This window comes from Stigmatopora nigra, chromosome 15 (genome assembly GCF_051989575.1).
Source record: "Stigmatopora nigra isolate UIUO_SnigA chromosome 15, RoL_Snig_1.1, whole genome shotgun sequence".
In the NCBI taxonomy this organism is placed as follows: domain Eukaryota; kingdom Metazoa; phylum Chordata; class Actinopteri; order Syngnathiformes; family Syngnathidae; genus Stigmatopora; species Stigmatopora nigra.
Genome location: NC_135522.1, coordinates 7782143 through 7806190, shown reverse-complemented (window position 1 = coordinate 7806190; position 24048 = coordinate 7782143). Strand labels below are relative to the sequence as shown.

General features: G+C 38.0%; 2 protein-coding genes and 4 long non-coding RNA genes across 13 annotated transcripts in view; 2 read left to right on the top strand and 4 right to left on the bottom strand.

Annotated features, from left to right (window-relative positions):
• Nucleotides 1-3395: 3395 nt before the first annotated feature.
• On the top strand, nucleotides 3396-5224 carry LOC144208159 (uncharacterized). The gene is made up of 3 exons (XR_013328842.1): nucleotides 3396-3671; nucleotides 4969-5040; nucleotides 5121-5224. It is a non-coding gene; the product is annotated as an uncharacterized LOC144208159 (long non-coding RNA).
• Nucleotides 5225-5952: 728 nt separating this feature from the next.
• LOC144208745 (uncharacterized) lies at nucleotides 5953-6714 on the bottom strand. Of its 2 annotated transcripts, XR_013328916.1 has the most exons (5): nucleotides 6700-6714; nucleotides 6565-6636; nucleotides 6419-6500; nucleotides 6197-6354; nucleotides 5953-6141 (listed from the first exon to the last, which is right to left on the bottom strand). It is a non-coding gene; the product is annotated as an uncharacterized LOC144208745 (long non-coding RNA). The 2 variants fall into 2 exon arrangements; XR_013328915.1 differs by having other exon boundaries at nucleotides 5953-6354.
• Nucleotides 6715-6731: 17 nt separating this feature from the next.
• On the bottom strand, nucleotides 6732-8321 carry LOC144208744 (uncharacterized). The gene is made up of 3 exons (XR_013328914.1): nucleotides 8189-8321; nucleotides 7932-8017; nucleotides 6732-7013 (listed from the first exon to the last, which is right to left on the bottom strand). It is a non-coding gene; the product is annotated as an uncharacterized LOC144208744 (long non-coding RNA).
• A 1491-nt stretch (nucleotides 8322-9812) lies between these two features.
• prpsap2 (phosphoribosyl pyrophosphate synthetase-associated protein 2) lies at nucleotides 9813-16621 on the bottom strand. Of its 2 annotated transcripts, none has more exons than XM_077734857.1 (11): nucleotides 16494-16621; nucleotides 15005-15165; nucleotides 14146-14198; nucleotides 13357-13423; nucleotides 13092-13264; nucleotides 12329-12444; nucleotides 12092-12147; nucleotides 11822-11970; nucleotides 11560-11630; nucleotides 11323-11469; nucleotides 9813-11252 (listed from the first exon to the last, which is right to left on the bottom strand). In XM_077734857.1, exons 2-11 carry the CDS (start codon nucleotides 15085-15087, stop codon nucleotides 11094-11096), a joined length of 1074 nt encoding a protein of 357 aa, XP_077590983.1. In that variant the 5' UTR covers nucleotides 15088-15165; nucleotides 16494-16621; the 3' UTR covers nucleotides 9813-11093. The 2 variants fall into 2 exon arrangements, with proteins under 2 accessions (XP_077590983.1, XP_077590982.1); XM_077734856.1 differs by lacking the exon at nucleotides 16494-16621 and adding an exon at nucleotides 15304-15451.
• Nucleotides 16622-18854: 2233 nt separating this feature from the next.
• caskin1 (CASK interacting protein 1) overlaps nucleotides 18855-24048 on the top strand; it is a 42723-nt gene continuing 37529 nt past the window's right edge. For all 6 annotated transcript variants that reach the window (XM_077734026.1, XM_077734025.1, XM_077734024.1 and 3 more), the window contains exon 1: nucleotides 18855-19573. In XM_077734026.1, the coding sequence (XP_077590152.1) occupies nucleotides 19480-19573 (94 nt within the window). In that variant the 5' untranslated portion in view covers nucleotides 18855-19479. The remainder of the gene's footprint in view (nucleotides 19574-24048) is intronic.
• LOC144208268 (uncharacterized) overlaps nucleotides 21319-24048 on the bottom strand; it is a 38188-nt gene continuing 35458 nt past the window's right edge. Inside the window, exon 4 of the long non-coding RNA XR_013328859.1 lies at nucleotides 21319-21442. This is a non-coding gene — a long non-coding RNA (uncharacterized LOC144208268). The remainder of the gene's footprint in view (nucleotides 21443-24048) is intronic.

Here is a 24048-nt window from a genome sequence, read left to right as displayed (position 1 = left end):
GTATACAGCTCACATTTCAATTTCTAATGGGACAGTTACAAAGCAAATTCTTACAAATGTAGCTTACTGACTTGTTGACACATTTAGGTTAAGCCACTAAAGTATATATTAAAAGATGTACTCCTGTTATGAGTGTATTTTAAGTAGTGAAATTAGGCCTGGGCAACAAATTAGAATTTGATTTCATTTCAGTTGCGGCTGATCAAAACAAATAATACATTTTTATACAGAAATAAGGCAAACAATTATTAACTCTCAAATAGAGGAGGATGATGACAGTTAAATTTCATTTGACATTTTTTTAACTAATGTACAGTAAGTGACTAAGTTTTATTGAACTCAATCCTATAAAAACCTAGTGTTGACATCACATTTTGGAACTTGTAGGCCACTATACTAACATTTAGGATAAATGACCTACATGACCCCAAAAATGTCCACCTATGTGGACACCAGATCCTAATGTTATTTTTTTTAAATGATGAATCATTATTTGTACGTATTTGTTTTCTTTTTTTTATGAATAAATACTGCCTCTGGCCCACAAGAAAGGGCTAATGTTTTTAAGGTTTTTAATTTCAAAGTATTTTAACTCATTACCTGCTATTGATATCCAATTCATTTAAACTGGGAGGGACTTGGCTATGAATGCTCATTGTGCAGTGCCATTGACGGTCCTGGACGTCAATACAACGGGGCAAATGTTCAATTACCCCTCAGTCAAAATGAATTGGACGTCTACTGCTGTCAGTGGCAGCCAGTAACTTTAATGAGTGCCCTATAAAGTGTTAAGTTGTATTGCACTTTTCCTGTCTTTTTTCATAAGTAAAATCATGAATCAAATTTGTTTTCAAACCACATCACCCAGACCTAGGTAGAAAATTGTCGCCTTTGAGAGAATGAGACATTATTTTAAAAAAAGAGATACATCTTCAGTTATTTGTATCTTTAAGAAACAACTTAGATTACCCTGATCACGCTTTAATTGCATATGGCTTTTGTACCAAGAATAATACGAATAATGTTAGCACAGACTTCTCATTTACTTGGCAGACAATTGCATTAAATACTTGCCCAGTGTAATTTCATTTTCAAAACACAATCACACAGTCTTGGGGTGTTCTGTAAAAGGGGGCATTTTGAGTTGAAATGGGACCGTTTGAAGACTCGTATGAACGTTTGTAGCACTTTTGACATTCTTGTTCATAGGATTTGTATTGATGAGTTCAACTAACAAGATGTGATTTTAATACTTAATGTTCCATTAGTGCTGTATATTTGTTGTGTTGTAGCTAATTTGTCCTTTTTTGAATTCATTGTGTATTTGTAACTTTGCTTTCCTTGAAGCACAGCTGTTGTGTTCAAAGGTATTTCCTGTAGGGATGCTCATATCCTGCTCAGTGTTTTTTTTTTTTTAGTTTGTTTTTAAAACAGGATCTGCTTCTGCACTCAAATTTTAGTTTACAATTGATTTGCCTTGCTAGCCCCTTTTGCCTTGAGTCTTGCTTAGCTTTAATGAATGGAAAGCCTTAATCTGTCTATACCTGAATTTACTTTTAACAAAGACACTTAAAATCATTGGAGGAATACATCTTCATTTTAATTGAAAAGAACACTATAACAAATTTTATTGATCAGCAAAAAGGAAAAATCATAAACTGAGTTAATATGCATTCATTTTTTAATTTTTAAATGTTTATATTTATTTTGTTGTATTTCTTTCTATAATTCTAAGCGAGGTTTTCTCATTTTCAGTTGTTTTTCAATTTACAATGTTCTTTACTTTTATTTAAATACCTGTTTTTCACTGTTTTCACTTCTGTATTCCTCTAATGCTATTTAATGTATGTGTATAAGTTTAAATTCAGGATATTTATTTAAAACCAGTGACATCCAGCTTGAGGCCATGTGCTACTACGCTCTTTTCTAAGAATGTACTAGTTTATGGACCTTAAACTGGATTTTAAGGGTATTCTCAGAGGGCTTTCCATATTAACTCATTTAGTGCCATTTAGATCCCACATTCGCAGTGTCATAAAATACAGAATGAGGCCTGTTTACAGCTCAAATTGTTCCATTTGATTGTAGTAAAGCACCAAATGTATTTTTTTTTTACCCATCTCATCAAGTAGACCACAGTCCAGTATTTCCTGCACTGAATGGATCAGTAGGAGCAGGTAAATGTGTGAAGTGCCTTGCCTAAGGGTTCAGGAAAATGATAGTACCGGAAGTTGATAACCACAGTCCAAAATGTATTCGGTTCATTATTACATGTCAATACTCAGGGTGGAAATAGAACTGGAAAACATGTCCTGAAATCATGATATCCATCCACAGTCACATTGGTCCAATAGAGAGGAGTATAGGCGGGTAAGTCTAGTATCAATGTCATTTAAATGAAACAATGTTCAAAACCTGGAAAAGTGTTGTGTCATAATGCATCTTGAAGCAATTCCCCATGTATTTTTTTTAAAATAGTAATTATTCCTGTGCTTGACCTAGGACAAAGTGATGGAATAAAACACGTGCCATGTAGTTTGCAGAAGGAATGCTAGTTATGAGCTGGTGCCAAACAGTGTGAGTGGGACAATCTTTACCTCTCTGTCTGGGTCTGTTCTTCTGTGGGTGTCACCATGTTTGTCTGAACCAACACCTGCTTATCAGCATTTCAATAAACATGTTGAACTAGAAACAATGTTTTTGCCATTGAAAATGAATGGGTAGTTTGGCTAAAATATACATAGTTTATTAATGTATATGTATGTGTTAGTGGCGGGCTGTGCTTTTCATACAAAAACAAAGCATGAATAATAAACTGGCCGATCCGATGGATGAGTGGTTAGTGCGTCGACCTTACAGTGGGAGACCTGGGTTCAAACCAGCAAGGTCCAAATGCGTGGAGTTTGCATGTTCTCCCGTGTGGGTTTTCTTCGGGTGCTTTGGTTTCCTTCCACATTCCAATGAAATGCGTGGTAGGCTGATTGGATAATAAATTGCCCTTAGGTATGAGTGTGAGGGTGGCTCAAAGTCAGCTGTGGCAGGGCTCCAGCACCCCCCACGACCTTAGTAAGGATAAAGTGGTTCAGAAAATGATGAGACTACTGCCCCCTATCAGCCGTGTCCAGAATCTACAAATCCTGGTGCTTTAGAAGGGCAGAGAGCATTATAAAGGACAATCATCTGCTGACCTCACTTGGACTATTTATTCATTTCTTATTTATTGATTATTTATCTTTACTATATATTGATTTTCTGTCCGGTTGTTTATTGTTGCGTTTATAGACTCATCCTTCACTCTACTGACCTCACTTCAACTACTTATTTATTCATTTCTTATTTATTGATTATTAATTTATCTGTTGTTATTTGTGCTTTATGTAATATAATTGTATAATTGTATAATGACAATTAAAGCATTCTATCTAATTCAATTCAATGCTGTTTTATAGCATCAGGACCACAAAAATTCTACGTCATCTTCAAAACAGACATTGAGTTGGGAGGACAAACCACCGCTTGGGGCGCAGTAAGCAAGCCACCGTCTTTTCCACTTTCAATATGGGCGTGGACACGCCCACTATCAGGCAGCTGTGTTAATTAGGTCACCCGCAGTCGCCGTTCCTTTTGGAAAAGCCATTCCTATGCTGACCGTCGACGTGAACGCCAACGAGGTAAGGATTAGAGTAATTAACTGGCCTAAATGCGTTTTTTTCACGCGATCGGGAGATTCTTTAGCAATTAATTGAGCCCAAAACGCCAACAAATCTCTTAGTTTGATGCCAGGTTTAACACACCGTCGACAATTTAAGTATGGGCTTCTTTTCTCGACCGGCTTTGTGCCACATGTTACTTGTCAGCATTAGTGTTAGCGTCACGATTTGACTTAAAAAGCATGGTCCCCGTTTTCTCTCCATTATTGAGTCGTGTAGCAAGACTTTAAATTTAATTAAACAACGCGACATCAACCGACAGTTTCCTGGGTAAGTGTTCACTCTAGATTCTAGAATGACATCCAGGGGCACGATTTAGTTGCTGTTTTGTATTTAATCGTTTTCATTGAGTGCTAAACACCCCTTCCCGATTTGTAATTGTTCTGTTTTTGCAAAAAAAATCACGTATACAAAATTTAAGCCAACTTTCTCCAAGCTCACTGGTGTCAAAGTAGCGGCCCGGGGGCCAAATCTGGCCCACCGTGTCATTTTGTGCGGCCTGAGAAAGTAAATCATGAGTGCTGACTTTCTGTTAGGATCAAATTTAAATGAAGAATATACATGTATATTATATTACCTAATCTTCCCCTTTTTTAAATCAATAATTGTATTTTTTAATCCATTTTTTTGCTTTTTGTGTTTTTAAGTTAAAAATGCATATTGTAAAATCTAAAAATACATTTATTTTAAAAATGGTTTTCCATGCTAAAATTGAACATTTTCCCCAAAGTATTTTGTTTCCTTTTGAAATGAAAAACAAATTATTACAAGATATTTTCCCTCACGAAGAAACAAAAAGCTCAAACATTTGTTTTAGATCTATAAAAAACGGAATATTTAGGGCTTTCGATGCAGTTTTTTTTAATCCAATTGAAATAGAAAATAATATCTAAATATTTCAAAAATTCTACAGCTCACGCGAAATCAAGTTGACCTCATTGCGGCCCGCGAACCAACCCGAGTTTGACAACCTTGTCCTAGCTATTAACCTCAGTCTGTATATTTAAACACCTTGTCTGGAAAAGGGGAAATAGCACTCGCTAACTTATTTTCATTCTTTATCTTGATTGTTTATTAAAATTCTTGTAAGATTTCTCTTCTCTGGCAACCTCCAAATGCCTTGGTTAAATCAAGTTTTCACTGTTCAGCATCAAGATAAAACTACTTACCATAAAAAGAAAAAATAAGTCTACCTGTTGAATCTCCAGGCTGTATATGCTAACTTGTGCTTTTTTGTGTGCAATTTTTCTCTGTTTAGCACCAAGATGCAGCTTTCTGTGGGCCTAGATCACTCTTGAGGTTGCAGAAGGAGAGACTGGGACTGATCAAGGTAAAACTTACCCTCACAAAAAAGTTGAATCTCCAGTCTCTATATATTCTAACTTTGGCTATTTTTCTTGCACGCAACAGGCCTGAGGTATCTTGGTTGTCCACTTGAAGATGTCTCTCTTGCATAATATGGTGTCTCTGTATTTCTGAAAATCCAAATTCAATAAAAGCCTAGATCATGATGACATTTCACTGGCCATTCATTTCCACAGCTTTTTGGCTAGATCTTTAAGGTAAGAAGGTTGTCATTTAATGTTGGAGCAAAAATTCTAAGTAATTTTCTTCTAATTTTATAAGTGTTAAACCCCCCCCCCCCCCCCCCCATTTTTATTTTCTCAATTTCCTTTTCCAAGTATTTATCCCCCCCAATTTTTTCAAAGATTATATTCTACATGTTTATCCCCATTTATTTTAAGTGTTTATCCCCCCTGCTTTTTCCATATTTTATTTTCTAAGTGTTTATGCCCCCTGCTTTTTCCAAATTTTATTTTCTAAGTTTTTATGCCCCCTGCTTTTTCCAAATTTTATTTTCTAAGTTTTTATGCCCCCTGCTTTTTCCAAATTTTTTATGCCCCCTGCTTTTTCCATTTTTTTTTCCAAGTGTTTATGCCCCCTGCTTTTTCCAATTTTTTTTTCTAAGTGTTTATGCCCCCTGCTTTTTCCAATTTTTTTTCTAAGTGTTTATGCCCCCTGCTTTTTCCAATTTTTTTTCTAAGTGTTTATCCCCCTGCTTTTTTTAAAGAATTTTTTTCTAAGTGTTTATTCCCACTGCTTTTTTTAAAGATTATTTTCCTGTTTTTTGTTAATCTACAAATGTTTTCTTATGTATGCTGAAGTTCAAATGTTTATTTGTAAATAAAATTTTTAACTCTGATTGTGACTTGCATCTTTTGTTAAAGACAAAACACATGCATACATTTAAAAGCTTTTATTTTGAAAAACTTGAGCAAAATAAAGTAATTCCTCCAGTCACCAGCAGGAAATCCAGGAAATAAAAGCTCCAGCTTTTATTTTGAAAAAGTTTGTAGATAGGTTCCCGCTGGTGTTACAGCATCGTAAAAAATCGAATCTTCTCCACCCCCTGGTGGAGAAGATTCGAAAACTGAAAAAGGGGGGTTAGTACACAGTTAGTTCAAAAAACAATGAGAAGGTCTCACCTTTTATTTTGAAAAACTTGAAGTAGTCCCTCCTGTCACCAGCAGGAAATCCAGAAAATAAAAGCTCCAGCTTTTATTTTGAAAAAGTTTGTAGATAGGTTCCCGCTGGTGTTACAGCATCGTAAAAAATCGAATCTCCTCCACCCCCTGGTGGAATTCTGGAAAACAAAAAAAGGGGGTCAATACACACAGTTAAATAAAAAAGAAATGAGAAGGGCTCACCTTTTATTTTGAAAAACTTCATAGACTGGTTCTCCTCTACCTATCTGTACATAAGCAGAAACCAAGTCCCCCTGGTGGAATTCTGAAAAACAGAAAAAAGGGGGTCAATATACAGTTAGTTAAAAAAAACAATAGGTAGGGCTTACCTTTTATTTTGAAAAATTAAGGCATCTGAGCCTATCTGTTCATAGACAGAAATCAGGTCCCCTTGTGGAAATCTGGAAAACAAAAAAAGTGTTAAGGCACAAAGTTAGTTAAAAAAAACATTTGCAAGTGCTTACCTTTTATTTTGAAAAGCTTCATAGACGAGGTCCCTGAGCATCTGTATATTAGGTAGAGTTAAGTAAAAAAAACATTTGCAAGGTCTTATCTTTTATTTTGAAAAAACTCAAATATGCTCAGGCAGAACAAATCTACAAGTTTATTTTCAAAATAAAAGGTAAGACCTTGGAAATGTTTTTTATTTAACTCTATGTATTGACCCCCTTTTTTGTTTTTCAGAATTTCTGGAAAACAAAAAAGGGACAGTACTCAGATTGGGGTGCCAGAGCCTATTTGTATAAAGGCAGGAAAGCAGCTCCCCCTTGGGTGGATTCTGGAAAACAAAAAAGGGGGGTCAATACACAGTTAAATGAAAAAAACTCCAATTGGTTCTGCCCTGTGCCTTTGTGCATAGGCAGGAAACCAAAAAAAGGAGTGAAGGCACAATAGATTAATGTACAGACTAGCGCCAAACGTTAAAATTTGACAAAACTACCTCGTACATTTAGCTTTTTTTCTATAAAACATCAAAAAGCAATATTAGACAGTCTGCTGAAGAGAATAAAAAACGACCCATCTGTTTTCCTCCACAAAAATATATCAGGATCTTGATTATGGTGGGAAATTTGAAAACACTGGACAGGGGCCTACAAGGTTAAAATAAATCCTACTTCTGCCTCAAGTTTTCAGTCAATTATTTCAAATCCATTCTTTAAAAAAATATATATACAAAGAGCTTCTGTTCTTCTTATGTTTAAATGAGTCAAAAATGACACTTGCACTATTGTTAAATAAATGTTTTTTCAAAACCACATTTAAAACTAATATGAAAAAGGTTAAGGGGCTGAAAGTTTATAATTTATGTTCAGTTCCACGACATGGCAGATTTTTTTTGTAAGTTCAGAAAGATGTGAAAAGCCACAGAAACTCACAGGCAGAAGCTACTCCTTCACATGCCACTACAGTATTTCTTTTTAATTTACTTCAATAGGGATGAGCCTACTTTACGGTTTATCATTTATCACAGCCATGTCTGGTCTACATTAACCGCGATAATCGAGGGATTACTGTCTATTCCTTACACATCCACTAATAACATTTGTGTGGGTGACGTATCCAGGTGTGTTATTTAAAAAAAATTGAAGGTATCATGATGAAAATCTAGCCAATTGTGCAAAGCCCTGAACACTGAACGCTGGCGTTTTAATATTACACGGATAGAGATAATAGGAACTATTTAAAAATGACTCACTTTGTTATGGCGTCGACAAGCTGCTCCTTTCTGGTCGTTTTGGCCACATACTTGATGTTTCCCAGCAGTCTGTGCTCGCTGAGTGACTGAAACACACAAAGGAATGATTTCTTTTTAAACAAGGGGCGATCGGTAACGCAATGTAGCCAATTTGTTTGCAAACATTTTGCTGTCTGCATACACATGGGGCTACATCGCGTCAAAAATCGCTCTTAAGACGAGAACTGGGAGTTCGAAATCCCCAAATGACAACGTACCAAATGTGCAGCATCGTTCTGTGGGAAGTTTGGCAGGATTTCGCCGGCAAATCGTCACTTTTGAGCAACTCTGCAGTGCACGCACGCACGCCCGTCCTCTTTCCGGGATCATCAGGCATTTCCGCGTTTGACGTCGCCTATTTGAACTCTGGCCTCGGCCACGCCTATTAAAAAAGGACACATAAAAAAAAAAAATATTTTTCATAATAACGTGCATTAGTCAGTATATGTTTGTGTGGAGGGGCTGTAAATCCTTTTTGGTTGGACTTTAATACTTTAAAAATACATATAAATTGTTTTCTTAGTAACATGCATTAGTTTGTGGGCGAGGCGGGGCTGTAAATACGTGCGATTGGGCTTTCATACTTAAAAATAATACATTGTTTTCATCATAACGTGCATTAGTCAGTGGGGGAAGCTGTAAATACTTTTTGGTTGGGCTTTAATCCTTTAAAATACAATATTGCACATTATGAACATTGTGATGACATGCACTTTAGTGTGTTTTACCTCTAGACGTTTAAATGATACTTGCCAATGGTGTGCCGTCAGGGCCTTCTCTGCTGGCCTAAGAAATACTCTGCATCACAGGCTAGAGAAGGAGGAAAGAAAGAAGGATGGATATTGTGTACAGGTAAAAGGGATTTTTGGTGAGTAAAATATGGCTTTATTCCTAAATAATATTTCAATTGTATAAGGTCATTATTGATGATTATTTTATATGCCGGAAGCAATACCTGCAGTAGAGGTTTTATAGTCATAAAATAAAATATATACTAGAGCACAACCCTTCTCTACATAAGCTAGTTTTCTTAGAGAAGTGTTTTTAAGGGGTCTATATAAAAATACATTCAATTTTTTTGGCGGATGTTTTTCTATTGTCGTACATTGAAATGCAATTATTTACATACTACTAACACCCATAGAAACAACTCAAAAACAAGTCTACGTATTTTCTTGTTTATTCAGTTAGTAGTGTTGAAAATAAATTAAAAAAACATTCTGGGAACGCATGTGACAAGTGACAAAGACCTGCTTCAGTCAATTTGTGCTTGGAAAAGCATCCTAGCTTCGTATTACTATTTGGATGGAAATGTGTTTCCGGACGAGCTTTTGGTGTCTCATGGCGTAAGATAGTTGACAATCAACAACGGTTTACAAATATTTACTAAAAAGAGGAAAGGACAAATTGACATCCACATCATCCCAGAACTTTGGACAGTTTTGTGGTATTAGAAATAATCAAACAGAACAAAGCATTGATTAGACAATGGCACCCAGTGTTGAATGGACAACCTAACATCAGAATACATAAATCAAATTCCAGTTTAACTTCAGCAAGTAAAAGATTGAACCCTAGTTTAACCCTTTATAGGCCATTCATTTGGCAGTACTAGATGTCAAATTCATTTTGACTGGGAGGAACAAATGGACATTTTGACACTCCCAGTCATAATGAGTTGGACATCCGTCTGGCGTCGCCAAAGGTACTAAAAAGTAAACCTTCTCAACCTGTTCTGCCACTTTGAATGAATTGGACGTCTATCATAGTCAATAGCAGAATTAAATAGACTATTAAATTATTGTTTTCATTTATTTATGACGTATTCCTAAATAAAATACACAATTACCAAAATGAATCACTTGCCCTATAAAGGGTTTAAACGAAGGAAACAACACAAATTGTGTTTTATTTAGCTTCAAGGACATCTAACCAGAAGCAGAAAAAAATAATTCTAAATGCCTCAAAATCAAACAGCAGCAGGATACTTCACAATCAGCCAACCTGTAATAAAAGCCCCAAATATTATTACTGTGTGGTGAATGTGTTTGAGTGTCCGCCCAAAGGCGCAGGCAATTGTGAGATATACAATCTTTCTTGGAGGACATTCATCACTGGCAATAATCCTGAAGATGTCTCACTCATTTACTGACAACCTTAGCTAGAAATGTTAAGTTCCCACTTTGACACCAGTGAACTCTAGCATTTTTGAGTGGCAATTAAAAAAAACAATACTAGGAAAGAAAATGGTGGTTATTGCGAGAATCCCTGAAACATATGAAACAATTTCAGACAAAAAAAGTATTATTCTGCTCCATCTATAAAATACGACAAACATCATGGGTAAAATAAGTAAATGCCAACAATTGGCACAGCAGGCAAACTAATGAGAAGGAGGGGGGAAATAAGTTTAGAGAACATAAAAGTTACTTGTGAAATATAAGGACATTGAATGAGGATGTGTTTAGACACAAGCAGTACTTAAAACTGTGAATCAGTGTATCAGACTATTCACTAAAATTGAGAATATTGAACCATCGGGTCAAATCACAGGGTGAACCTAAAATGCACATGGAAGGGGAGACCAAAAGATATTAGGATAAAACATTTGCACTTTTCAAGCAAATGATTATGATAATAAAATTAAAGAAATGAAACATCACATTTTGGATCATTTAGGCCTGAATATCAATATTTGGTATGTTCAAATATGGCCCACTTGAATCAAAAAGTTATGTCCACATATGTGATGACGCCAGATGTGAACTATACAAACTATTTTATTTTAAGACCATATCAGCCAAGCCCTTATACTGTCAAATTGTCTAAAAAATTGCTATTAGCCCATTGGTAATTTATTTTCAGCAATTTTACCACTTATTAGGTGGGAAAAAGGACCAAAACATTTTCCTAATTGGTGCACAATTTAAAAATTCTAAAAAATTAACTTCTTGGAGCCCATTACAGTGCATTTCAGGTTCTAACTTTGTGATTAGTGTAAACAGTAAGGAAAGGGTTGCTTCTACATAAATGAAAAGATACATGGAGGTCATCACTGTATGGTCGTGCAGGTATACAGCGCACGCTTTAAAAGTGTGGAAAGGCAAATCGCACTTGTTTTGTTCAGTCATCCACTCCTATATTACGGAAAAGATAGGACATGGACTCTCCATTGTGGATGCGTCTAATGGCCTCTGACAGGATCATGCTGATGTCCACCGTCTTGATTTTAGGACACTGCAGCTTCTGCAGTTCATGAGGGATCGTATTGGTCACCACCACCTTTGGAAAGGACGGGAGCAGATGAAAAGGAGGAGCCGCATTGGTGGCAAGGACACAGATGTGAACGCACCTCGTCGATGGACGACTCCTCGATAAACCTGGGGGCGTCGCAGGAGAGGATGCCGTGGGTGGCCATGATGAAGATCTTGTAGGCCCCTCGCTCCTTTAGCGTCTCCGCCGCCGCCACGAAACTGTCAACGTCGTCGATGATGTCATCCTGGGCGCAATTGGCATTAAGTCAACAAGGCTTCTAGGCCAACCTGCTTTGGCATGGCGATATCATACAAAAGACATGTTCTTGTCTTACCACTATAATGGCAATGCGGCCTCCTACATCTCCTACAACAGTGATGGGGGGTTTCTCCTTGGGAATCAACACTGCAAGTTGCAAATGAAATAAAACTTTTGGCACTGTTCAGTAACGGTAGGACATCACTTTTTGTTTGTTTGAGAACATTAGGAGACAAATGTTCTAACGAATTACTGATGTTACATGAAAGAAAAGCAGTACATATAACTCACAACAAGTGATGCTTGTCCATGTGAACTGTGAATGTGAGTGTTATTACGTGGTATATCCATGCTTGGATGAATGGCTCCGGTGGTTTTGACAGCGGGTGGCGAATGTCTTCCATCCACCTGGTCAGATTCGGCATCTTGAGCTTCACCGTGGATCACCGCGATACCAAGACGCAAGCGCTCTGCAAACGACTGGGCCCTGTAGGGGAAGAAAATGTTCAAGTCCTTCAGTCTCTAACTGTTTCTGTAGCACTGACCATGATAGAGGACATAATCATAACCACCAACCACGACATTTTCTGTTTGCTAGAGGAACAAACCTTTTAGCAGAAGCCGGTGATTTGGCCACAATCACAGCATTCCTATAGTCAGGAATCTAAAGGGTCAAAGAAGAAGGAAGCAAAAATCAAACGTGTGGACAGAAAGGACAAAAGTCACTCATCATTGACAATACTCCAACTTATTGAGTTTGAGGTAAATCTATCTGGGTATTCACATGAGGCTTGTAGCATTAAACTGAATGGTAAAATGTGATTTATTTTTAATGATGCTTTTACCTCTTCTTGGATGTACTGCAACAAAAAGGGTGACGCTCTCAGGTTGTCCACTGGGATGTTGAAAAAGCCTTGAATCTCCTTCTGGTGGAGGTCCATGGTAATCAGGTGTGTGAGACCTACACAGCACGATGATTAACTCATTCAGTGCCACTGACGATGATAGACGTCCAATTATGTGGCTCTTTTCATTCTTCTGCTGTGAGTTTGTCACTAGTAGATGTCCAATCCATTTGAACAGGGGTTCCTACAGCTCAAGGCAAGTTAAATTCAAGGCTTTTTAATGGTCTTTGAAATTGAGTTCAAGACCAATTCAACAACAAACCAAAAATGGAAAAGAGAAAAAAAACAATGGGATACCAAGTAATGTGATCCAATCGTTGCTAAAAGTGGAGACCTGCTAACGACGCAGAAAATAGGGAAGTGACACCACCTCATCAGATCAGTTTTATCCTTTACAAAAGAGCTAGATGGTCAATATTTTCTATTTCATTCTGCCATTGTTTAGTTTAGCCTATGTGAAATTACCCTGCTTCTTAAAATTACAGAAGATAGAGCGCATTTTAAAAGCTAGTAATCATATTTAATATATTTAATCTAAAAAATAAAAATCCCAGCGCTGTAAAGAACTAATAAATACAATAATTTTGTCCCTGGCACTTCATAAGGCAAAGTTGCTACACTATTTTCATACCTCATTTAAAAAATATATATTCTGTCGTTAGTTTTGCCAGTTTAGTGTTTAAAAAAAAGACATAGGACTCACCAGCTTTACACATCATGGAGGCAATAAGCTTGGAGACGATAGAACCCCTTTTTCGCATTTTACATTGTTTACTGTAAGGGAAATAGGGGAGGACGCCAGTGATGCTTTTTGCACAAGATGTCCTGCACGCATATACTAAGATCAGCATTTCCATTATGGTGGTGTTCACATCTCTGGAAAGACAAGTACAAAGATAATAAAAAAATATATAAAAAGCAACTCAGGGGGACACATTGCTGAAATGAAGCAAGGAGTGTATTCATACTTGGACACGGTCTGAATCACAAAAACATCCTTCCCTCGGACTGATTCTTGGATTTGCACCCGGGTTTCTACAGAAACAAAAAGAGAACATGGGAAAAAGATAACAGTATGGCCTCAAATGCATCACATGAGTAGGCGAGGTGTCCCACACAAACAGTGTGTGAAACTGCAGCTGTTTGTTTTCAAAAACTCCGCCATCGACAAAGTTTAGAGCAGAGGTGTCATTTGTCGTGGGATGCGTTATGCTTGTGGTTTGATTATATTGGCCAAGAATTTATAAATATTTAACAACATGGCTGTCTTTGATGGCTCGAGACCCCTAATCAATATTGACTGGAATGCATTGATCGCTCCCAGTCAAAATGGATCAGGATTGCAACAAAGTGGAAAAAAGATTAGCAAATGAATTGCGATAAAAATACTTTAAATGAGGATAAATAAATACATACAAATAATAAAGAAAAATTTCGTACAATTAAGTGTGTATTCAATCTTTTAAAAAAATACACTTTCTGAGTTCTGGACAATGACAATTTTCCAGAAATTCTATTTGAGCAAAAAATGAACTCTATGCATGCGATTAATTTTCACGGTCCTCACAAAAGGATGCAGCATCCGGTCACGAGTTTGACATCCCTTCTTGATTCACCACAGTGATAAATTCATATTATTGCATGACTTGAACATAAAGAGCAGACTATTTTCTGAGAGCGTTTGTCAGTATATGTGAGGAAGAAGAATTTTCCTGACTGAGGCGGGTCAGAGCAAGTGAGTAAGAATGAGAATTTACCTCTGTTAGCCTCCTGGTAAACCTGCACCTTGCCAAGTTCCACCCCTAAACGCCTGAAAAAGCATTTGCAGTTAAGTCTTTCAAATGGAATTATAGGGGGAAAAACATATATTGTAGCATAAAACATGCATCATCTATATTGTATATTCCTATATAGTATTACTTACATTTTAAGAGAGAATAATCATTTTTTTGTAACTTTTTTCTCTGCTGTCAAAAATAATCTGCACATTTATTTCTCAAGAAGTTTAAATAGCCGCTGTTATAATGTTAGAATATTTTGGTGTAAAATTACATATACAGCAAAAACAAATTCATCTTAACTCAAAATTTAGCTATGGCATGGTTATAAATGAATCAAATTTTTTCCTCTTAGAAAAGGCTAACTGGGGAAGTTGCAGCCTGTACATTTTTGTTAACAGTCAACAAAGTAAGAAGTGCACATGATGGCAATGCATCAAGAGCCAGGTTAAACAAGTATCCCACTACAAACACTCAGATACTAAAAGGACCTTGAGAGTGGAGGATTTTGCAGAGGGTGGTGGCAGCATTGATAAAGAAGCTAAAGCCATCTACAACTTGTTATTGTTGCACCCAAGTGCTGCAAAGACCATTTCATGTGCTTATCTACATAAGCAGCACTGCTAATTTAGTTAAAAAAAACATTTAAGCATTGTTTACAAGAAGCAGCATGTATTACTTCCAGAACTAAACCACTTTTATTCATACTTCTGAGACAGATCTTCAGCAAAAGTCTTTACCAATCAAGTTATAACCAAGAAAATTACATTATTTTGCATGAACTTGCTCTATTTGCCTTTCTAGTTGCGACTGTGAAAAAAAATGGTCATGCACTTACTCTGCAATCCTCTTTCCCAACTCACGACTGGAGGGGTGTGAGTTGGCGGTGAAGATAACCAGGCCTCCCTTAGTGTGGTTCATGTCGCTGGGGTTTCGGCCCTTACTCTCCACACACACAGGCAGAGGATCCTTAGGCACCCACGCTCCGCTGAGCCCTTCCTGCATGTTAAATAAGAGGGTGGAGCAAATATTTAGATACTGTTAAACAAACGAGACAAGTCAAACTCTCTGGCTTATCGGCTGCTGTGCTGATAAATACTGTGTTAATCACAATGTTGGTAAAATATGTACACCCACCATATTATTTGAAGAATGGTAAAGTGTCTCAAAACTTGGAATATATCTCTTGACAACCAGTTAGAATGTAGCTGTAAATAACACACCTTCCAAGAAATGCAGAGTGAATGTTATTGTGAAAGATTCATTGCATCAACAATGCACTCTGAGCGCAGATCCAGATAAGGCCTGGCGATATCAATTTTATGAATTGATTAGATTTTTAAATCAGTAAAATTGCATACATTTGAGTATGTGAGTAGTGAAAGGGGTCACCTACAAGGATTGACCACAAAAAAGAACCTGCAACCATGACAAAGTACCCATGTAGCAACTTTAATTTCAATTTTGTCAAATTTTAATGACTGAAATTGCATAATTTTGGGTATGTTTACTGTTAGGATTGACACACCTTGTCTTGAAATTATGAAAAATGTATTTTCAGTTACAGTATCACAAAAAAAAACATTCAGGGGATTCACATAATATTTTACATGTGGGGGAAAGTGTTTTTTAAAACTTTATTTCATTTTGAAATTAGCATTTTTTTTTTTTTTTTTTTTACTGTTGAGAGCGTTTTTGGGGGTTTAAAGCGCTCAAAACACGCACCACTCTTGTTTTGAATGGAATTACCGTAATGCTTGGTCTAAGTGTGCGCACTATTTTGAGCGTCCGCTCATTTGACCACGAACGTCTGCTGGCTAGATCACAATTCATTTTCTGAGAGTAGATCCAACCTATTTTGCATAAATAAAAACAATTTAAGAATTGGACTCTCGTTTTTTTTCCTGTAAACAGGAAATATTATTGATGCAAATGACCTGTGGGCTAACAAGTTGACTTGAAGGCCAAGTGATGTGTTGTTCTTGTCTCAAATCAATTCTCACTCCTCTTAATTCATTCCTCGAGGGCACGACAGCAGCTCCTGAGTGACGCTAAGCTAGCTTCATAACAACCACGTACTACGCCACAATTTTACGTTTATTTATTCCGGAAACACAGTTGATCTTATTGAGACAAGTATGTCAATGATCTTTTAAATACTTTAATGAAATCTTAAATCAAAAGTACAGTGACGCGACAACGCTGGCTAACACCAAACACGCGCTACTAACAATAAACCCGTCAGACTAAAAGATCTTTAAGGCATCATCCACACTACATTAGTCCTTTTTTGTAAACATGAAATAAAGCACAAAGAAACTCCTGACCAGTTTGCGTCGGCTTCGATTACGATCTTCTGTGTCCAAAATTTGATTGTTCCAACCTACTGCCCTTTTCAAACTGGCCTCTTACTCCATCTGCTTGGATCGAACACAGATATCATATACATATGGAATATATGAATAGACGCCGAATGTCGAAGTCTGCGGCGTTTAGTAACCGGTGGCCATCTTAAAGCAGTATACTTCTCTGATGGCTTGAATATGCAAGAGAAATTTCATCCATTAAAATACTCTTAGAGTGACAAAATCATAACAGATTTTCACACAATTTGGCATATTAAAACGTATTAACTTGTCTATTATTCAGGATATGCCTGACCCTCCCAGAATATAAAAAAACAAAAAAAAACAAAGAAAAAAACAACTATGGTTCATGTTTTGGTGACTCTGTAGCAATTGCATTACATCTCCCACAGGAGGGCAGTGTTTCGCAATGAATACTCCTCACGCAGTCCTTTCTGCCTTTTAAAAATCATATGTAGTATTTACTTTTGTATCGAATCTCAGTGTATTAAATAACATGGTCTGTTGTAAAGGACCTGACACATTATACCCCCTCTTATTTGCTTTTCTGAAATCCTGTATATTATGTTAACCTCACATAATGATACTAAGACATACACAATGTTCTTTACATTGAGTATGCACACTGAATTAAAAATAAATGTGTTAACATAATGAATATAAGTTTCTTGGCCATTATTTTTTTAAACGATTGCAAAGGATATTTTTGCCCAGAGTGCGCAAACATTTGAATGCCACTGCATGTTCCCATTGCAAATTGCAGATTGTGCCCCTTGCATAACTTATACTGAATGCGGGGGAGGCCGAAAGCATCATCCATGTACTGTGTAATGTCCATTGTTTCACGCACACACACAAACACACATAAATAGTCATTGCAGTTGAAAACCGTGGGAGGTTGCACCACACAGAAAAAAAAGTTTGTTTAACTCCAGGCTAAACAGCGATCGATATCGAACTAGAAAATTCAATGGCACATTTCATTCAATCATTCATTCATTCATTCATCTTGCTGTAGCCTAACCCAGCTGTCTTGGGGTTAAAGGCAGACTACACCCTAGACTGGTCGCCAGTTAGTCATAGGCCACACAGAGAGACAGATAACCATTCCCATCGAGTGGTAAGGAATCAAACCCAGACTGTGAGTTGGAGCCTATTAGTAAATTCATTGGGTATTTTTGTATGTGCCATGACTTTGGAAGTTTGTGCATGCTGACTGCAGAACTAAAAGCTCCACCAACATACACTTTTAAAGGCATTCGGAAGACTTGGATCTGTTACACTAGCATCAATTATTCAAGACAAGAGGTGGGGCTAGCCTACAGGCAAGCCAGGCAGTTGCTTGGGGCCCCGGGAATAAAGGGGCTCCCGAAGGCTGCCAAAATGTACTCCACGGAAATTATAAGCATTGGCCGGTTTTGGGGCTCCACCCCATCTGCTGTAGCAACCTGCTCGTAATGCTGTCATTGGAAAAGCAAAACTTAAGTATGTAAGATTCTTTTGTATGAACTTATTAATTTATAGCAACAAATGTTGTTTTTGTTAGGGAGAAGCCAATCCACGGATTGCACTTCTAACATACCACATTTGTGGAAAGGTATCACACATGATGTGATGCAGGGGTGTTCAAACTTTTTTTGCTCCAAGAGCTACTTTTCAAAGAGTTAACCTTCCATCTTTTTTGCAGTCCACTGACAAATCTCAGCAATTATGTAATGTTACATTAGACTCTATCAACATGTATGGGCACGGCGGTGAATATCCACTCTCGATTCAAATTCATAAGAGCCTAGCTAAGGAAATTAAACCGAGGCGAGGGATCAAAATGTTATTGTCGTGCGACCTACCAATAGTACTTTGGCAATCTACGTAATGGGCATCCTTGTCTTAAACTGTCTTTGCTGGATCAGTTAGAACAAAAACCTGCACCCACTGCTGCTCTTTGTGTAATAGTTTGTACACCCTTGACCTACAGTATTTACTACTGTGCATTTGTGTGTGGAAAAATGCATTTTAGGTTGGGGGCACTGGGGATTTCTTGGATCTTCAACAGACCATAGCAACGCCACTGGGCGTGACATGATGTCATCAAGACTGTTTACATAACAATTCATTTCAGTGAAAAAAACTCGACCTTAAAATGTTGTTGAAAATCCTTGCCTGGAGTAAAGAGAGATCGCAACATAACATATTTGGTAAAAAATATATATATTTCACTTCTGTTCCGCTCTGAGTGTCAACACACGCACGTTAGCGCCACGAGCTGGCCCAGCTGTAGGTTGTGCGCCCCCACCCCCGCCCATCTCCCCCTCCACACACGCACATCTCTTCCACACACACGCTCTCTCTTTCTCTCTGACTACTCCTGCCCCCACGCGGGGGAAATTCGTGAGCAAATCGAAAGCGGGAGCGCAAAGCAAATCGCCAGCCGAACGATGGCTGCTGCTGCAGCCCCGGACCGTGTTTTTACCCCGCAGAGCCCAGGAGCGCCTCTTGTCATGGACGGACGCACTTGAAAACCGCTTTTAATACAGAATACGCTGCATTCCATTCCCTCGCTGCCGTTTTTCTTTTTGGATAACCCTGTTTCGGAGAGCCTTTCTTCCGCCTCCTTTTCTCGTGGACCACCACCTCGCGGCCCAGCCAGCTGCCAGTCGCGTCCGCATCTATCAGTGCATCGCCTACTAAGAGGGGGGTGGACGTACGATTTAGCATCCCGCCATCCCAGGGCATCCCCCTCCCCTCTCTAACTCGCGTCTTCTGCTCTTTCATACCATCATACACCAAAAAGCTCCAGGGGTCTCGTCTAAGGGGGGAGGAGGAGGAGCGGGGGAGGAAGGAGGGAGGGGAGGCTAGCGGTGGCGCACTCTCCGCGTGGGAAGGCCGGCCTGAAGCGCCCCTCTGTCGGAGGATGTTGCGGGAGTACTAGTGCGTCTCAGAGTGGAAGATGGGGAAGGACCAGGAGTTGCTGCAGGCGGTGAAGACCGAGGACCTGCTTACAGTGCAGAAGCTGCTGCAAAGGCCTCGGCCAGGGAAAGCAAGTGAGGAATTGCATTCTAAACATAGAAGTCTACAGTGTGTTGAGATTGTTACAAGATGCACTGTGTCATGCTGATGTTTTTTTTACTACCTAGATATGTTGCATCAAAGGGATCTGGGCGCATGCATCACAGTGGTGAACATGGAGAGCTTGAGTGTGAATGTAATGCAGCAGAACTGGGGTGGGTGGGGGTGTCTGATTGGTTTGACCCTGGTTTTGTGGATGACAGCATTTTAGTGGTCTTGGGCGACAGGTATTTTGGATAATACCTGGTATAATTGGAGTTTTTTTTCTTGGATGATGAAAAAATGTGGTTGCATTTATTTAGAAAATGGAATTCTGGCAATGGGTTATTCAACAGATTATTCAATGAGAGTTTCTTTGTTAAGTTATTACTCTGTACTTCAGGGGTGACAGCACAAATTGGGGGAGAGAAAAATATATTTAAGAAAATTAAGGTTTTTGCATGTGCACATCTGGCTCAATTTTCTGAGATCGTAGGTTCAATCAATGGTGGTTTTCAACCTTCCTGTGTTGGGTTTGCATGTTCTCTCTGCTGATTTTCTCTGTGTACTCCGATTTCCTCCAAAATTCCAAAAACATGCAGTCTAGGCTGTTTGAACACGTTAAATTGTCCCTAAGGTACGAGTGTGAGCGTGAATGGTTCTTCGACTCAGTGTACCCTGCGATTGGCTGCTAACCAGTTCAGGGTGTCCCCCGTCAACTCCCCACTGTTGGCTGGGATAGGCTCCAATACCCACCCCCTACTGAGTATAAAGGGGTTCAGAAAATGAGATGAGAGAAAATAAGACAAAAACTAATTAAAAATAGATTTGATTTTTTTGTTAATCTCCCAGTAACACATGGAATCTGCAATTTTGTGAATATTTCACAGCATTGCCTGGTTGAGAATGATAGATGTCCTATATTTATTCAATTAAGAAAGACTACCTGTGCTCATGTTTCCCCGAAATTGATGGCGATGGATGTCAAATTAATTCTAAATGGCTTGGACATCTAGCTCTGTTATTGATACCTAAATAGTTCAATAAGTGCACTAGAAGGGCTTAAACCATTTTTAAGAAATGTAATTCTTTTGTGATAATTTTCTCCTTAAAAACACAAGATAGGAGACAAAGTTCCCCAATTTCCCTCTATAGGTTTTCTGTATATCAAACAATGATTATGCAAAGCAAAAGCACATTCTACTTGCTATACAGTATGTCTCTGCTCCATGATGATCAATTTCTGTTGGCACTAAAGCACCAGCAATAGCCTACATCCCACTCTAATGTGTAGGCAACTGAGTCGAACTGAAAATCACGGACTGTTGTGCAGAGATCAGTGATCCCCGACTAGTTTGGCTTGGCACATAAAATGTGCGGTTAGAAATCATCATCTGTGCCAGAAAAAAAAATTATTTCATTTAATTATTTGAATAATAATTCTTTGTTTACTACAAATACAGTATATGTTAGTTGTTGTTCATCTATCTGTAATTTCATGTCCACTTTCGTGTTTTACTTTTTTGATTTGATTAAATTCAGTAGGAATATTCAGTATTGAAGCTGTGTCATTGAGACAACAGCACAATCGCTATCTAAAACCCAGAACAATTTAAAATTAACAAGATTTATGATCAATTACAGCCTTCATTTGACCTGATGTCAAAGATGTTGAAATGGCAGCAACAGAAAACGATCATTTATTTCCTCGAGATGCCTGATAGTGCAGTGGTTCACTTGCCTGACTTTTGGTGGTGGTATGATTTTGAGTGCGTTTGTCTCTCTGTGGGCGACCAGTCTAGGGTATAGTCTGTCTTTCAGTCAGCTGGTTTAGGCTCCGGAAACTCTTAGGAGGATGCACGATACTGAAAAAGAAGGAATTCATCAACTGTACCACTTTGCTTTAATGGAGTAGAAAGTACATGTTCAGATACTAATTACAAGATGTCTTTGGACAATGCTCAAAAACGTCATGACCAATGGAAACAACAGCAGTGATTTCAGCTGCATTTTGTAGGATTTATTACTCATTTCTAGGATGATGCCTATCAAAACCCCTCAGGTACTCACACTGTCAGAATTAAGGATTTTAATGCCAAATGTCCTGTAAGTGATGCAAAAAGTCTTAATTTCATTGACATTTCAGTTTATTGTGTCAACATTATTCCTGAACAAAATATAGCCAGAGGAATATTCACACTCAGCCACTCATTCTTAACAAACAGAAGATGTTTTTCATTATTCTGGCTAATTGGGCTTTTGCATAATAGATGTAGTACGCTCTCAGAGAGCTGTGTGAGTGGGGAACCACATTCTTAGACTTCATAGAAGATAACCCAGCTTCTGGTGGTAAACCATCTTCTGATGTTATCTTCAGTGTCCAGTCTGCCTAACGTCACTAAGGTCACTGTGAACAGAGGCTATAACTCTGCAGTTTACTTGCATGTCACTTAGACTTATGTGTTTCTAAGCTAGTTTAACTGGTAAACATTGCTAAACAGCTAAAATATTATGCCATTTAATTATGAAGTTGCTTGTATGGTTAATAATAATTTGATTATGCACATGAGAAGGTATAGTAGTCTTTTACCTGCCCTCATAGTTCCAAATTTATCAACTCCTCTGTGCTTTTGTTCTCCTTGAACTTGCTAGTGACCCATTAAACTAGGATGTTATTTTTGGTACTGTACAGATGAGTAAGTGTTTGCAAAAGTGACAGTGAAGCTTGAACAATGTGCACAGTAGTTGGGTAATGGAAGAACAGAGTGAGGGCAAGGATGCTGTTTAGCTATGCCATCTGTTACATCAGCTTGTTCTCCCTTCATCCATTTAAGATTTTCCTTGCCAGTCATCCATCCCATCAGGCACTGTGCTTTCTCTCCTATTTAGACGTTAACACATGTATATCGCTCATCATTGTTTAATTTTTTTTCTTTTGTGTGGTTGCTCTTGCCATTCTTCATTTTCATCAACGCAAATTTATAAACCTCCTTTACGGTTCTCTTCTCCAAGTGTTGTGTAATACAATCATGAGCAGCAGAAGGAGTGACTGATGGTGTTTTGGATCTTAAGGCAAAGAGTTCACTCGACCCTACCCCCAACATTTCAATATTTAAAGATATATTCAAACCATATAGCTACTTGGCTTTTAATATATGTTGCTGCAGCTTAATATCATACCAAAAAAATATTGGACAGCCCTGACATAGTTTAAAAGGGAAATATATTGATTTACTATTGCCACAATTTTATTGGTTGGAAGACAATCACACTGCGACAGAAAAATAGTGTGTATAAATTTCCCTTGTCTGTTTTAAAGTTTTACAGTTTGGTACTTGGATCCTGTTGGGTCAATTATGAATGTGCATTTCAGCATCTAGACTGAAAATGATGATTTCAGAATTGAAGTTAAAAAAAATCCATATCACCTATATTTCTAGATAAATGAGACAGAATCCTCCATCTTCTATTAAAACACATAAGAACATGTTGAATATAATGATGATTAATACCAAAAATAATATTAATGAGACTCAATTTTGGGTCATTTAAGCTACACTTCTATACTAAATGGTTTGATTGTGTTATAAATGACACAGAATGTGAAGTCCATAAATGTTATTGCCAGATTTTTATGTATTTATTTCAAGTAATGAGAAAAATTCAGTCATTTTTCCTCCCTATAAAGGTTTAATACATTGCCGAGGCATCTGATCTGAAATTGGTATCTGCAGATACTGAAAATCTGCTGACTCAAATTTGGATTCAGAATGGATAAATACAGTATCTGGAGTTTTTCGCACTAACGTTAAAGGATAAAGCGTGGATACATACTACATGCTTCCCACAAAGCTGCAATTCTATCGTATTTCTCTCCCCAAGGCGACCAGCAGCCGCCAGAGCACAGTTAACACTGCTCTGACTCTGGCTGACAGCATGTGAATCCTTCCACTCTGCCTGCGTGCTCCTTTGTGAATGTGCAGTGGTGTGGATAAAATCATCTGCTCCCCTCCTTTGCCAGACTTGCATATCAACACACAAAGATGGGTGAGAGAAAATGAAAAGACATGCTATCAAGAGGTTTCATGTGCATTAGCCTCACTCCTTTTCTATCACTTTGCACTTAAGAAACGAACAAAGGAAAAATCCTAATCACTTCCCCCCGTGTGCAGATCAGTCTTACGCCACTAGGCCTCACGTTCAAGGGAAGAAAGCGCCATTAGGCTGCCATCGACGCCGATAGATAGACGTACAACCGATTTCAAGTCGAAGCCTTCCACCTCAAATGGCTTGGACGCCAACTAGTGCCAAACTAAAAATTCACAACGGAAGGATGGAAGAAAGAAGGAAGAGCAATATTATTAAACCCCTATCACCATCATTGGCAACCAATTGAGCCGTGCACTACCAGTAAAACAGACAATCGACAAACGCTGACCTCACGTCAAGGCCAAAACCTCATGTGGCGCAA